The 13,920-nt window shown below is 41.1% G+C and overlaps 1 protein-coding gene across 4 annotated transcripts in view; it reads right to left on the reverse strand.

The window, feature by feature from the left end:
* The window catches only part of MEIS1 (Meis homeobox 1), a 142,717-nt gene that overhangs the window by 104,670 nt on the left and 24,127 nt on the right, over positions 1-13,920 (reverse strand). For all 4 annotated transcript variants that reach the window (XM_043917634.1, XM_043917633.1, XM_043917636.1 and 1 more), the window contains exon 7: positions 7,948-8,059. In XM_043917634.1, the coding sequence (XP_043773569.1) occupies positions 7,948-8,059 (112 nt within the window). The remainder of the gene's footprint in view (positions 1-7,947; positions 8,060-13,920) is intronic.

Consider the following 13,920-nt stretch of genomic DNA (forward strand, 5'->3'; position numbering starts at 1 on the left):
TATCTGAGTTTTGAAAGCACAGGTGACCCTTTTATTATTTATATAAGGCAATAAAATGCATGTTATTAATACAAATGTGTAATATATTCTTCTATATGAGATATGTTTTTGAAAAACACTTCATGGTTTTGGGAAGAAAGAATTAACCATTAAATTCCAGGTCCACTACAAAAGAAAATATCACATCCCACTCTCACTGAGAGGCCAGCATTGTTACAGTCAGAAAAGCTTTCTCTAATCTTCAGTAGACAAAGTGAAATTGTAAAGAAGACACTGTTGTAGAACGTTTTTCATACCTTCTGGCTTGCAGGACTTCCTGATGAGTTGACATAACATCATCATTCATAGAATTCTTTACTACTAATTTTTTATTTTAAAATATCACAAGACTCTTGAGAGACCAATGCCATTAATTCTTGGATAGTCAGAGAACTGGGGTATAATTTCAGAAGTCCTACAAGTCACACTGAAGTTGGTATTTCTTAAGAAACCAACACAACAAAACCAAAATCTCAATCCATCGAAGGCAACAAAAATCCTAGTATCTGCACAGGTGACATAGCAAGGGTCAGCAGCAAAGTCTGCATTACATACTGAGTGTTCTATAACACTGCAAACCAGAGGGAAAACAGACTTGTGGTTTTAAGGCCATACTTAACAAGTATCACGCTTCTTAAATTTCAAAAACTAGAGTACAAAATTTGATAAGCTATCCAGACCTTGAGTTCACACATAAATAAAAATGAGCAATCAACAGAAAATATACGAAATGAGCCTGTTGACTAATGTCCTGTCTTTTCCAATCGAGGGTCAGACCCATTCAAACCCAATCACATGAGGATGGACTCTGTAAAGGTCAATCAAAGGCAGGCTGAAACTCCAACTGTCTAGCTGACCTTCAGAGCTTGTGATAAATTGCTATCAGTCAATGTCAACTAATGACAGGAGCTCTTTGGCTAATCAATTGTTCTAAAAATGATCAAGAAAACTACTCACAGGACAGCTCATTTTCACATCAATGCCTGTGAAGTATGAAAAGCTCATTTTTTGAGTTTTTAATAAGCTCATAAGTAAAGCAGTTACTTGGTAACAGAGGTCACCTTACAGAAAAAGACAGAACCTCTGTCTGCCTTTTACATATTCTTTTATTACCATATTATAGTAAAAATATGCCATGGATATGCCACAGGGCTACATAATAAAGTAGGTAACACTTCATCCACTTTGCAACACATACTTTTGTGTTAGAGGGAAATCTATTTGGGAGCAAATAATTTCAAGTGAATTTTTCAGTTAAGATGAAAAACAATGACCAAGTTCACTAGGGATGTACCCCAGGTATTAGTGAGAATATGCACTTTCTGTGAAAACACTTGTGGCTACGTTCATGCACCTAAATAAACAGTTATGCCTTTTAGATTATGCAGTTATTTTTCTTTGTTTAAAGACAACCTGCTTTCATGATGCTTGAAGCCAAGCAAATGGAGAACGGAAAACAATTACTCACATTTGATGAGTCAATAAAAGGTAAAGTGATTAGAGTACAGGGTGTTCTTGGGAAAAAACAATTCCCCATACATACATCTAATTCAACATATTTGATAAGTTAGTAATATGGAACTTTTTGATAACATGGATTTGTAGAGTGTAATGACTTCCCCTTTCTTTTTTTACACCTGACTTTTCCCATCAGGAAATCATTTTCCTGTTCTGCCTGCCACTGCAAGCAAAGACCACACTTGAATTTGCAATCAACATTAAATGTAACTGAAGCAGGACACAAGGCAGCAGCGGCCCAAAGGGCTAAGGCCTGAGATCACAATTATATTCTCCTTTTCTCACCAAAGCGTATTTTGCAAAATGCATCCTAGTGCTATTGAAATAGAAGACATTCCTGGAGAAGAACAAGGCTTACGAAGTAAGTGTGAACAAATATAAGATCTTTAAGTCACCTGGACCAACAGACAAATTAAAAAAAAAAAAAAGTCTACTTTTTAGACATTTTTCTTTCTTTTCAGGGTGCTTAGATTATTATAAATATTTTGTTTTAAAAATAAATCGGGATTTTAAAAAAGACAGAAAATAAAACTGTTTCAAAACAAGCAGTATTTACTTTGTGTCTTCATCTGAAAAACTGCAGATTACAGATTATATCCTAAACCTGAGTTGCTACAGTAGTTTTTCAAATTAAAATATCTTCTGTGGCCTCAACTACTCTCAAGTTGTCCATAGGAAAGAAATAAAGGAGGGAGGGCAACACTTGAGCCAAGCCATAATTGGAAGTATGTGAAAAATGAAGTGTCAGTTTGGTCAATAAAGGGCAAAGGTCAAGGGGAACTGCAGCCCAAACTCTGTGCGAAATTGCTCATTAAGACATCCAATCAGAGAGCTCCTTCCCACCTACCCCATTATTCATCAGACAGCTGACTGTTTCAAACGCCCGGGTTTGGGCTGTTATTACTTTCTTCTTCATGTAAAAAGGCGAGCGAGTATATAAATCGTTGCTTAGTCATCTGGAACAAAATGTGGCCCTTCCCTACCTCCCTCTATCCACCCTCACCCCCCTCGCCCCACTCTCACTCAGCTCTGCCTGCTGGCTTCACAGGTCTGAAATGACTGCCTCCAAATTCCCTTCAATAATAAATGGAATTGCCTTCTGCCTATAGGTTGCCGGAATGCCTACAAAAGCTGGTGTGCAGGGGGGAGGGGCAGTGGGAGGCACTGGCAACTACGGATACATTATTGTAAAGAAATAGCCGTGCTTCTCAATGGTTCCTCTTTAAAGAAACATCCTGATTTTGTATTTTTTTTTATGGGAGCAAAGATACCATTGTTGATCTGAGCCCTGGCCCCCAAAGAAGTTTGTAAGCGGATTTTAGAAAAATTCTAGAGACCAGCGGAGTTCTTTAGGGTTGAAATGTTTCACGTGAAATTTCAATGTAGAAATCAGACTTTTTCTTCCTCCTCACAAAAGAGGAAAATGAGATGAGCTTGAAGTGGGAAATGTTCTGCGAGAGAAATATCCTTACTTGTTTTCTAAGCTCCTCTTCTCAATTCAATAAATCTTTGAATGAGTGCAATGGTGGAGGCTCTTCATACATAATACAAATTAATCATATCAATCATCCTGCTCTGCTGTAAAGAGCTCAATCATCCTTCTACTTAGCATACAAAACTGGATTCTCAGTCCCCAGCAGAGTGGAACCTCCCTGAAGCTAACGCTGATTCTGTTTCATTCACAGCTCCATCACCCAATTACAGACAAGAGCACCAGGCCCAGCGCAGGCACTAGGAGGCAGAGTCCTTGAATTGATAACAGAGAGAATGGCCCTCGCAGCATCTGTTTTCCCATTTCTAGGCAACATCCCAGGATCACATCAAATAGTGGCGTGGGCTCTGGAGTCAGACTGCATGGGTCTAAGTGCCCGCTGTACCACCGCCCAGGATGTGACTGTGGGCAAGTCTCTCAGCCTCTCTGGACCTCGGTGACCTTCTCCGCAACACGAGTGATGAGATACCTCCACTGACCGACAGCCCATAGTGGGCTATTTCATTATTTCATTGCGATCATCTACTAATCTCTCTTGATTTTCAACCCCCAGAGGAGACTTGCCTAAACTCAAAATGTGTAAGCACAGCTAAGGCCGCTTCTGAGCTACGCGTGGCTCTGGAAGCCCTGGGGTGGGGGTGGCAGTTTGCTGTGCTTTGCTTGGTCACTCAGTTGTGTCCGACTCTGTGTGACCCCATGGACTGCAGACCACCAGACTTCTCGGTCCAGGGGGGTTCTCAAGGCAAGAATACTGGAGTGGGTTGCCATGCCCTCCTCCAGGGGATCTTCCCAACTCAGGGATCAAACCCGGATCTCCCACATTGCAAGAGGATTCTTTACCATCTCAGCCACCAGGGGGGCCCCGGGGTGAGGGGAGTAGTGGGAGAAAAATCCATGAAGAAAGCACCAGATTTGCTTGGTGTTCTCCCTGTCCAAACCACATGCTTACTAGAATAGACCCTGATTACGATCAGTAGGGCAGCTGCACCCAGTAGGATAAAAAAGACACATCAAAGAGCCCAGGATCTGCCAATGTGCACCTCATCTTATGTCCTGAAAACACCACATCCTAAAGCAGTTACAAAGGCAAGAGACCAAGATTCTGGAGGTGACTGACAGTGACTCATTTCAAGATTTCTGAGCTCTACTATCGTCTCTTCTGAAATGGGAAAATAGCAAATCATTGACAGGGCGAAAATAAGAATCCAGTCTCATATCTCTGGAAGTGCTTTGAGGAAAGTTAAAAAGTAGACAAAGTCAATGTTGCAGCCACAGCAGCTGAAACCCCCAACCAAATACAGATGTTAGGCCTTCCTTATAAATGCCCATTTAAAGGCACTTCACTATTGAAGAATCCATTTCCTGCAAGGGACCATAAGTGTTAACATGAAATGAATGTAGATGCCTAAAGAAGAGTTGCCATAATAAATAACTTGAGTTGGGGGAGAGATATATTATATAAATCATGTGTGCATATTCAGTCACTTCAGACATGTCCGACTCTTTGCAACCCCAAGGACTGTAACCCGCCAGGCTCCTCTGTCCATGAGGATTCTCCAGGCAAGAACACTAGAGTGGGTTGCCATTTCCTCCTCCAGGGGAATCTTCCTGATGCAGGGATTGAACCCATGTCTCCTGCATTGCAGGTGGATTCTTTACCACTGAGTAAATCATGAGTAAACACTAAATCCCTGAAAAAGAATATCGGTGGCATTTTCTTGGTTATATACGTTATGTATATTCTCTTCAGAGTGACCAGCATTGGATTCTGTACTTTATTGTTTATGCTTAAGTAAAAATGTAGACTAAAACTCCTCTATCAACCACAAGAGTCACTCATTTGTCTAATTATCGGGTGCTCAATATTCCTCAAACCACTGGAACTCTTTACTAGGAATTGTTAATGTATTTTAAAATCTGTCAGAACATTATGGTTTCCTGGATGACCGATTTTCTTCTCTTTACTTTGAAAGTCTGAAAGAACAGGGCTTGGTTGAGAGTCTGTCACATGCCTACCTTGCACAACAGACGAGGTTGTTTAACAGAAGACCAAAGCCTACGGGATTTTTTTCTGTTTTTTTGTACCTTGGGTGCCATAATGAAGTGGTAAACATTGAAAACGAATAAGGGAAAAAGAAATGCAGTACAAATAATATAGTAGAGAAAGTTTTAAAATATGTATTACTCCCGTCTGTGGGGGAAACACCTCTCTAGATATGTTCTTGACAGATTGAGTTATTTCTGTCTATTGGGTATGTATAAAGACATATTTATGGATTTATAAATCTTTTGAAGAGGGCTGTTATTTACCCAGTTGACTAAAATGGACTCAAACTGTGTAAATAACTATTTAGGACATGCACTACGGGCCAAATGCTGGCACAGCTTACACATCCATGCCTGCCAGAAAAGGCAGACAGGAGAACATGGGAAAGCCACTGGGCACAGCTAATCCGAAGGCTGCACAAAGATCCAGCTCCACAGGTCCCAAGGATGGAAAAAAAAAGAGCTGAGAAGGGTCACGGTTGGCATGGAAATGCACAGAAGTTGTTGAAGCAACACTTCCAGGCATCATTCTGCATTTAGCAGGGAATAAATCGCACTGCCCAGGAGAGCCTGTGGGGAGGGGCGGGGGGCACAGAAGGTGTTACTCCTACCACCTCTGTGGTCCAGCTGGTGGGGAGAGTCATGGGCGGGAGGGGGCGGGTGGTGATCAGCACCAAAAGCCTTCCCATGATGACTGTGGAAATCAGTGACTTTACTTCTTTGCTAGAAAGAGGGCAAGATGAGAAGAGTCTTAAAAAAATAATCAGGACACTGAAATTTGAGGTCTGACACTGCACCGTAGCTTCAGCAAACTGCCCAGCTCATCCAACCTCCTGTTCCTCATCTGTCAAAGGGGCTAGACCTCTTTTATCTACCGCCCAGGACTGCAGGATTGTTTTCCACAGGTTCCATTTGAATGAGACAATTTATGTGAAAATGCATTAAAAGGAAAAACGAGCTGGTAGTTTTTATATGAAAAAAACAGAAAGAGAAACGATGTGAATGGAAAACTCCAGTAATGTGAAGGATATATGGCTTACAATCACATTCATTATTAAACTGGCCTTTGGAGAACACTCATTGAAGGAGAAATGAACCTGAGAAATTCCTGATTCCTAGTTCTGATGAGTCAAAGGGGAAGACTGGGATGGGGCACTTGCCCTCTGAAAATCTTTGTATCTGAGGATGCTTCTGTTTTAAATTCAAATACATTGTAGCAGTTTACATCCTTCAAAGTAGCAGCTAAACTAGGGGCCTGCTGGGTGATATATTCTTTTTAAAAAAGCAAGACATGAAAAAAGAAAAACAAACAAACGAAACACTAGGCTATGACCCCACGTAGCAACTTTGGAGCACAGCAGAAAGAATTGAGATTCCATTTACACCTTTTGAAAATTCATGGTGCAAGCTGAATTCTGAAAGTAGGGCTTTCTATGGAAATGTTGACCTCACCTTAACTACGCACTGTGAACAGTGACACCATAATGTATACATACCCACACTTGAAAGGAAAGAGGCCCTGTGGATTTATGCTGCATATAATTCTGCAGTAAAAGGCAGAGGTCAGAGGTTACCTGTTTCTGTCTCAGCTCTGAACAAGTTTACTATTCCAGGCTCCATTTTTACTAGACTTTGAGTTGTGATGATGTCAGCAACTTCTCTCTGAACAATAAAATATCTCAAATGCTTACAATTCTATGTGTAGAAGTTATTCCCAGTCCAAAGAGCATACATGTACCTGCCTCGCAAGAAAGGACTGTCCTGTTTCTGTTATTCCCTTCTCCAGGGGAATCTTCTTGACCCAGGACTCCTGCATGGGAGGCGGATGCTTGACCATCTGACCACCAGAGAAAGTTCCACATTGTCAAACTAATCGTGTTCAATTCATTGCAGACGTTGCAATTCTAATTGCATAGCCCAATTTGGTTAGAAAACAAAATTCTTTTGTTGGGTAACAACACTCCAGTGAAACATGATCATAAAAGCAGATTTTAAAAGTATGTACCTACTGTGGGCTCAGAGTCAACCTCAATAAAGCCATCTTTTTATATTCAGGGAGAGAGTACTCTTTTAAACTTTGGTTGCATGAATTGAACACAAAATCCCCTGCAGTAGGTCTCATCAAAAGCAGTACAAGACATTTAAATCCTCGTTCACCTTATTGCTGAAGCTTAACTTTATGTTTAAACTTTATCTCTCACCAGTGACAGTCAGACATGCACATCCATGGGCAACCAAGTACACACAGGTATGTGCACTCCAAAAACCACAGTGACGAAATTGATCTGGTTGCTTTCCATCTCATCCTACTTCCCTGTAGTCTGACTTTGCCATGAAGTCAAGCACTGAAGAGATCCAAATAAGTAAATCTGGGAAAATGGCTTCAACCCAGTGAAGAGAAAAGCCCAACATGGTTCCTGAAAGGCCCACTGCCTCCTAAGCATCTTAAGACATCATTCAATTTGAATCCTAGATGATGTTTCTTCATGATCTCTCGAAAAGCCTCTAACGGAAAGTAATGATAAACTTTTTTTTTTAATTTGTATAGCAGGGTATTCGTGGCATGCTATTTTCACACATTCAAATGTCTAAACAGCTTCTTTCATCTCAATTCACTGACCCTGTTTTGTGAAGGTGGCCAGGTGACAAGCAGATAGGTAGCTTGAATGGCAGAGAAAGAAGAAGGGGATCAGGGTGGGGGTGGGGGGTAAGATAAGATGAGCCAGTTCTCATATTATACAGGGTTTACATTCTAGGAAAAATTGTATAAAGAGTCACTCACTAGACATTTCTAATTTTTCAAGCCTGGAAAATGACACGAGTAGCAAGAGAATCAAGAACAGCTCTCCTACCTTGCTCACTGCTGTTATCCCCACTGTGTGACGTGTGGCCCCCGCTGGAAGGGCCTGGGGTTCCTCCTGAGCGGGTAGATGCCGTGTCATCATGATCTCTGTTCCAAGAGGGCTGTGGGAGCACAAAGCAGACATCTGAACAGAGGGGTCTGTTGACGGTGGAGAGCTGGGATGGACAGCTCCGCCATCTTCCCCATCCCCCTTCACCAATGGTGCCAACTCAGAGCTCCACTGGTGCATCTAAAATTTGCCAACCTCTGCTTCGAAGCTAAAATAACATCTACCGATAGTTAAGCATAAGTAACTGCATGCTTTATTACTAAGGAAAGCAAGATCATTCCAGGCAAAGAAGGGGAGGAGGAAATGTTGTTCTTCATGCTGACTATATTTTTAACATCCACCAACCCCCCTGGCACAACAGTCTGCTACTCTAAAAATGCAAAATGAGAGTGGTGGTCTGCAGCACTGCGCTGAGCAGAGGCTTCTGATTCATCCTAGAAGACAAACATGGCAGAGCTTTTAAGACCTCGCAATTAGGCCAGGGTCCATAATAGCTAGAATGTGTCAGCTGTTTGCCGGATGGTACATGGCAAATGGACCAGGCACAGGGACAAAAAAGAAATGAGAATAACAATAGGTTCACATGGACTGTGTACACTCAGCCCCATGCAGAGCCTTCTTGTACTATTGAGGGGAAAACAGATGTTGCTTCTTATCACTGGGTGCATTTGAAAGTAACATTAAGATAGGAAAAAAAACTGGCTGTAAATTAAATTCTTGGGGAAAACAATCATGGTGAGTCTTCTCCCAAATCTCCTTTTATCACCCAGAAAAGATTTTAATTAGCTTTCAGCGCTAGCTTTCAAAAAAACAGTCTTGTGAGTCACCGGTCATCCTGCATAGTAGGAATGATGCAAAGTAGAAAGCAGATTCTTGGCTAGGAAGGGATATTTGTCTTGAAGATTATCAGCGGGACAGCATGATGATCTTGTAAGTAAAATATGTCTACATCGTTTCGGTCACTGAATGTCATGGTTCATGACTGTGTAGTAGTAAAGTTACTGACCCTCCCAACACTTTAAATATACCTAGCAAAACCAAAGGGCTCCTTGCTTATTTCTCAAAAAGTAATTCCATATCCCAGAAATGAGAAGAACTGAGCAGGTCAAAATGTTTCAGACACCCAGGGAGAGAAAAGTAAAGATTCCCATCTAAGAAGCATGATATACCAGAGTTGAAGGAAGAGGTTCACTGTTCCTGAAAGGGATGCTTGCCTGCCACCTATTCGATCATCTTGGCCAGAAGACTACGGCAGCCCAAAAAATGAAATAAAATCACAGAAAGATATGCGCCTACTTGTATGTTTGATTCAACCATGTATGCATATTCTAAAAAACAGTGCTAATTGATCTGCCGATTCCGTGATTGAAAGATATGTGAACTGTGAAAGAAACGCTTCTGACAAACACGCATTCTGTAGCATGCCAGAAGAATGCTGTAAGACGTAATCTGGAACACATGCTCAGAATGCAAACAGTTAATGCATAAATTTTCAGTTTGTACAACTGCAGCTCTAAAAGGGGGACTTGTTTATTCAGAGCGCTGCAGAAAGAATGGTACAGCACCCAGGGGACAGACAATGCCAGGCACAAAACCCCGGTGTCTCAACATGTAAAAGGATGTTTTTCTATGTGCTACAAATCCCACTTGAAAATATAATTAGAAGGAGAAAATGGCAAACTATTGCATTAACTGTAATTGAACAAAAGACCAGCAAGGCATGTGGGAGGCTGCAGGAACCCGTGGGAGTTTCAGGATGCATGAGATCCTGCGAGTGACATCTCCTGGGCACTCTCATTTTATTTATGTTGTCCCTCACTACTATTGTGGACTGGTGATCTGACTTGTAATTAATAGAAAAGCTAGTGATAACAAGCTGAAATACAGGGCAACAGACTAACCTCATCAGAAGCATGTTTGTTAATCTGATTAAGACTGGGACTCCAGAAAGGTGACTTCGAACCAAAGAATGATTCCGTGTTACACAGGAAACTGTCCTCCTCTATGCTACAACAGACCTGATATATTCACTATCTTTTAATGAGCTCCACTGATTTATTCAACTCTGCTCTGCTCCCTCCCCCACTTTTCTACTGTGCAGGATGTAGATTAATTCAATGCTTAATTGTTTAGTAAATTCAATTTTCCACATTCTATTCTGCATAGCTTTAGCTAAGGTTCTTAAATCTTCAGCAGTGAGCCCTGAGCCCAGTGTTTGTGATCTGTGCCTACCTTTTTTCATCACCATTTTTCTTCATCCACCACTTAATTCACCATGAAAAGATTTTCCTTGCTGGAAATTCTGATTCCGCTATGATCTGGGAGGCATTCCGATTCATTGCATTTTCATTGTGTTGGGTCTTAGATGCCGAGCTCCTCTTTTCTCACAGCTATCGCCACATTATACAGGCACTCATGCAAGAAATGTTGGATTCCACCTCAGTTTATCCAAATTTTGTGCAACCTATATGTTTAAATTTGTGTGCTCGCCAAAGGTAGGAGCCAGTCTTTTCCACCTAATATCATTCTTCTCACAGCCTTGCTCTTCTGGAAAGGCCTGAGAAACCTGAATGCACTTCTCTACAAGGAAATCTAACTTCTGTGGTCCTCCCTTCAATTAGCATTTGGGGTATTAGCATTTCAAGAATGGGGTAGTCATACAAAACTAAGCATTAGGAGAAACACAAGGTTACCAAAACAGAACAAGAATTATGCTTCGTTCAGTTCATTAAGTGTGATTAAAGTATAAGCATCAGAAATAGCTCATGAAGTCTTCCAGTACAAATATGCAAGACGGATCTAATCAGAAAGAACTTACCCCAAATCCACCTACCAGAGAAGCTCAGTTACAATAACATATTTCCGTGACTATATGCAGTTACACCAAACAACATCATTATTATTTTTAAAATAAAATATGTGCATTTGATTATGTCCATATATCTGTGAAGCTGTGAGTTGCTTAGGGCCACTTGTAAAGTAAGGCTGACAGAATAAAATCAATGATGCATTGCATTAGATGTATAGCAAATCTTAGTCATCATTCTAAATTAAGTCCCAAAGAGCCTTTTTCTTCAAGGTACATAATTTCATAGTAAGCAACGTCTATGTTCTCATTTATTAGAAATCCATTAAGAAAAGGGGTCCTAACCTAAAGTCCATGGACCTCCTACATAAGACGGGGGGGCTTATATTACCAATAATTGTATTATGTACATACTTGGATTTTTCCCTCCTGGGGATAGTGTCCATAACTTTTCACCAGATTCTCAAAGGAGTATGTGGTTCTTTAAAAGTTTGAGAACAATTTATCCCAATGTTCACAGGGCTAGATAGAAAACCAGGGCTGGAAAGACATTGAACATCACAAAGTCTACATTCTAACGGACATTGAGGGTCAATAGTCCTCCAGACATAATTTCATGTGTCATAAACGGAGGCAGCTAGCTAGGGGCTTCCCTCCATCAGAAAGTTCTTCTTGTTCAGTCACTCAGTCATGTCTGACTCTTTGCAAATCCATGGACTGCAGCACACCAGGTTTCCCTGTCCTTCACCATCTCCTGGAGTTTGCTCAAACTCATATCCATTGAGTTGATGATGTCATCCAACCATCTCATCCTCTGTCAGATGGCATCATCAATGTATAAATATATCACATAATATGGAAATCAGTTTAATTAATTCCTCTGCCTGGTTTGTCTAGTTCTGGGGCCCCCGGAAGACAGCCGTTTTCAATATGTGAAGCAAGTCTCTGATTCTCCCCATTTTTTCTCTCTACAACAGCTTGAACATTCCTATTCCTTCTACCATTTCTCAAGAATGTTTGAAAGAAGGTTTTTCAAGTGATAATAAGCTAAACTTCATCAAGTGGTATTTTTTATTGGTAAGGCAATTGTACTGGTATCTGGTAGTAAAATAAAAGCAACAGCCTCCATAACTACAGGCTCCTCCAGGCCACGGGTTGTGTCAGAATCTTCTCCATCTTGTTCTTTCCTGTTCTCAGCACAGCGTATCGCGCACACTCAGGACTCAGTACTAAGAGAACACAGCATACAGTCCAATACTTCAGAACTAAACCGAGTCATTCACCAGTGACTGTTCCACTGACACTCCAATAGACAAACTACAACTTTCCAGCCTATCCTTTCTCCCAAACAAGAGAAGGTGGAAGCTTTTTACCTTCTTCTTCCCTTCATGAATCCTTTTTCCATTTATACCTTAATTTTGGATATCCTTCAGGGAGGTTCTTGTATTGCTTGTTTTCCTTAGACAGTTCCTTTCATGACTGTGATGTGAGGTGTCATCCCTACGCGATGAACTTTGTGTCTCTGGCTCTCTTCTTCTTTGGGCTTTAGACTTGTATGCCCAGTTCCCTGTGAAATGATCTCCATACAAAGGACTTAACAAGTCCAAAGTTAAACTCTTCATCTCCCCACCAAACCTCTGACTCAGTCTTCTGTATTCTTGATCCTAGTGGGTGTATATATAACCCCATCGATCTATGCTGTAAAACCACCCATGAGAACCATGCACGACACCCTTCTCTCTCTTGTTCTCTCTCACCAACTTCACATCAGTCATCAAGTCTCATCCATTTCTCTCCTCTTTCACCTTAGTGATTACTGTTCTTGTTAAGGCCTCCCCAGCATTAAAGAATTCAAGTCAAATTACTCCCTAGTTTTAAAAAAGTTCAATTTTATGATAGGAACCAGTGCCCATTTTGCTCCCTATTGCATCCTTCATACCAAGCACAGTGCCTGATACTGGCTGGCACTCAGGAAATGTTTATTGAATGAATAACCAGTCCCCTACTGCCTATAGAATACATTTTGGGGTCCTTAGCCTGATATACCAAATCCTTCATAGTCTACCCCCTGGGGATCATTCTTTTCCTTGTTCCTTGTGCTCCAGCCTGTGATTTCTTTATTTTTTTCTTTCAATATTTATTTTATTTATTTACTTGGCTATACCAGGTCTTAGTTGCACCATGGGGGATCTTTTTTTTTTTCCCCCAGTTGCAGCATATGGGATCTAGTTTCCTGACCAGGGATTGAACCCAGGCCCCTGCACTGGGAGTGTGGAGTCTTAGCCACTGGACCACCAGGGAAGTCCCTTTAGCATGTGATTACTGACAGATACGTTCATCTTGTCCTTCTGGGCCCATCCTCATCCTTCTCCACTACCTGGAATGCCCTGCTCTGCTGTACCTGGCCCCTGATCACCTCCTACTTACTAAGTCACAACTGAGATATTACCTTCCCCAGAAAGTCTTCCCTGACACACACACACACACACACACTTCCCTCAGGATGAATGAGGCTCCCCTCACTGAGAACCCCTCACAGACATGTCTATTATTTCACTCTCGCAAAGTTCCATGATGATCTGTTGAGTCTGTCTACAATTCTATACCATAAATGTTCTGAAGTCCTGGGCTATATCTTCATTCTAATGCCCTCTATCCCAGAAGAATGTCTGTACCACATTAGACACAAATATGTTTTTCAATGAATAAACAAATCACTTAAGTGATTTATAGGGGATCTCTGTTGTCACCTGATACTGTGATCTCCAGCATTAGACATCATAAAGCATCAAAAAAAGACGTGCACAATTTAAAAAACACCTCCCTTCTATTCACACAAACACAAACCACTGTAAAAATATAATACTCAGTTGCAAAATAACACAGGCAAAAGAAAGTAAACTTGCAGCCAGACATATCCTAGACCACTTACACTGTCTGAAGACAAGTCACAACCTCCCTCACTCTTAATGTCCTAATCCGTAAATGAGGATTAAAAAAATACTTCTCTGCAGACACAGCAAGCATCAATTTCCAGGCATGCAGCAAGTACCCAATAGGTGGCACCTACAATAGCTTTTAATGTGACAATAATAAAGTTACAACAC

The sequence above is a fragment of the Cervus elaphus genome, chromosome 11 (genome assembly GCF_910594005.1).
Source record: "Cervus elaphus chromosome 11, mCerEla1.1, whole genome shotgun sequence".
NCBI classification, from domain to species: Eukaryota; Metazoa; Chordata; class Mammalia; order Artiodactyla; family Cervidae; genus Cervus; species Cervus elaphus.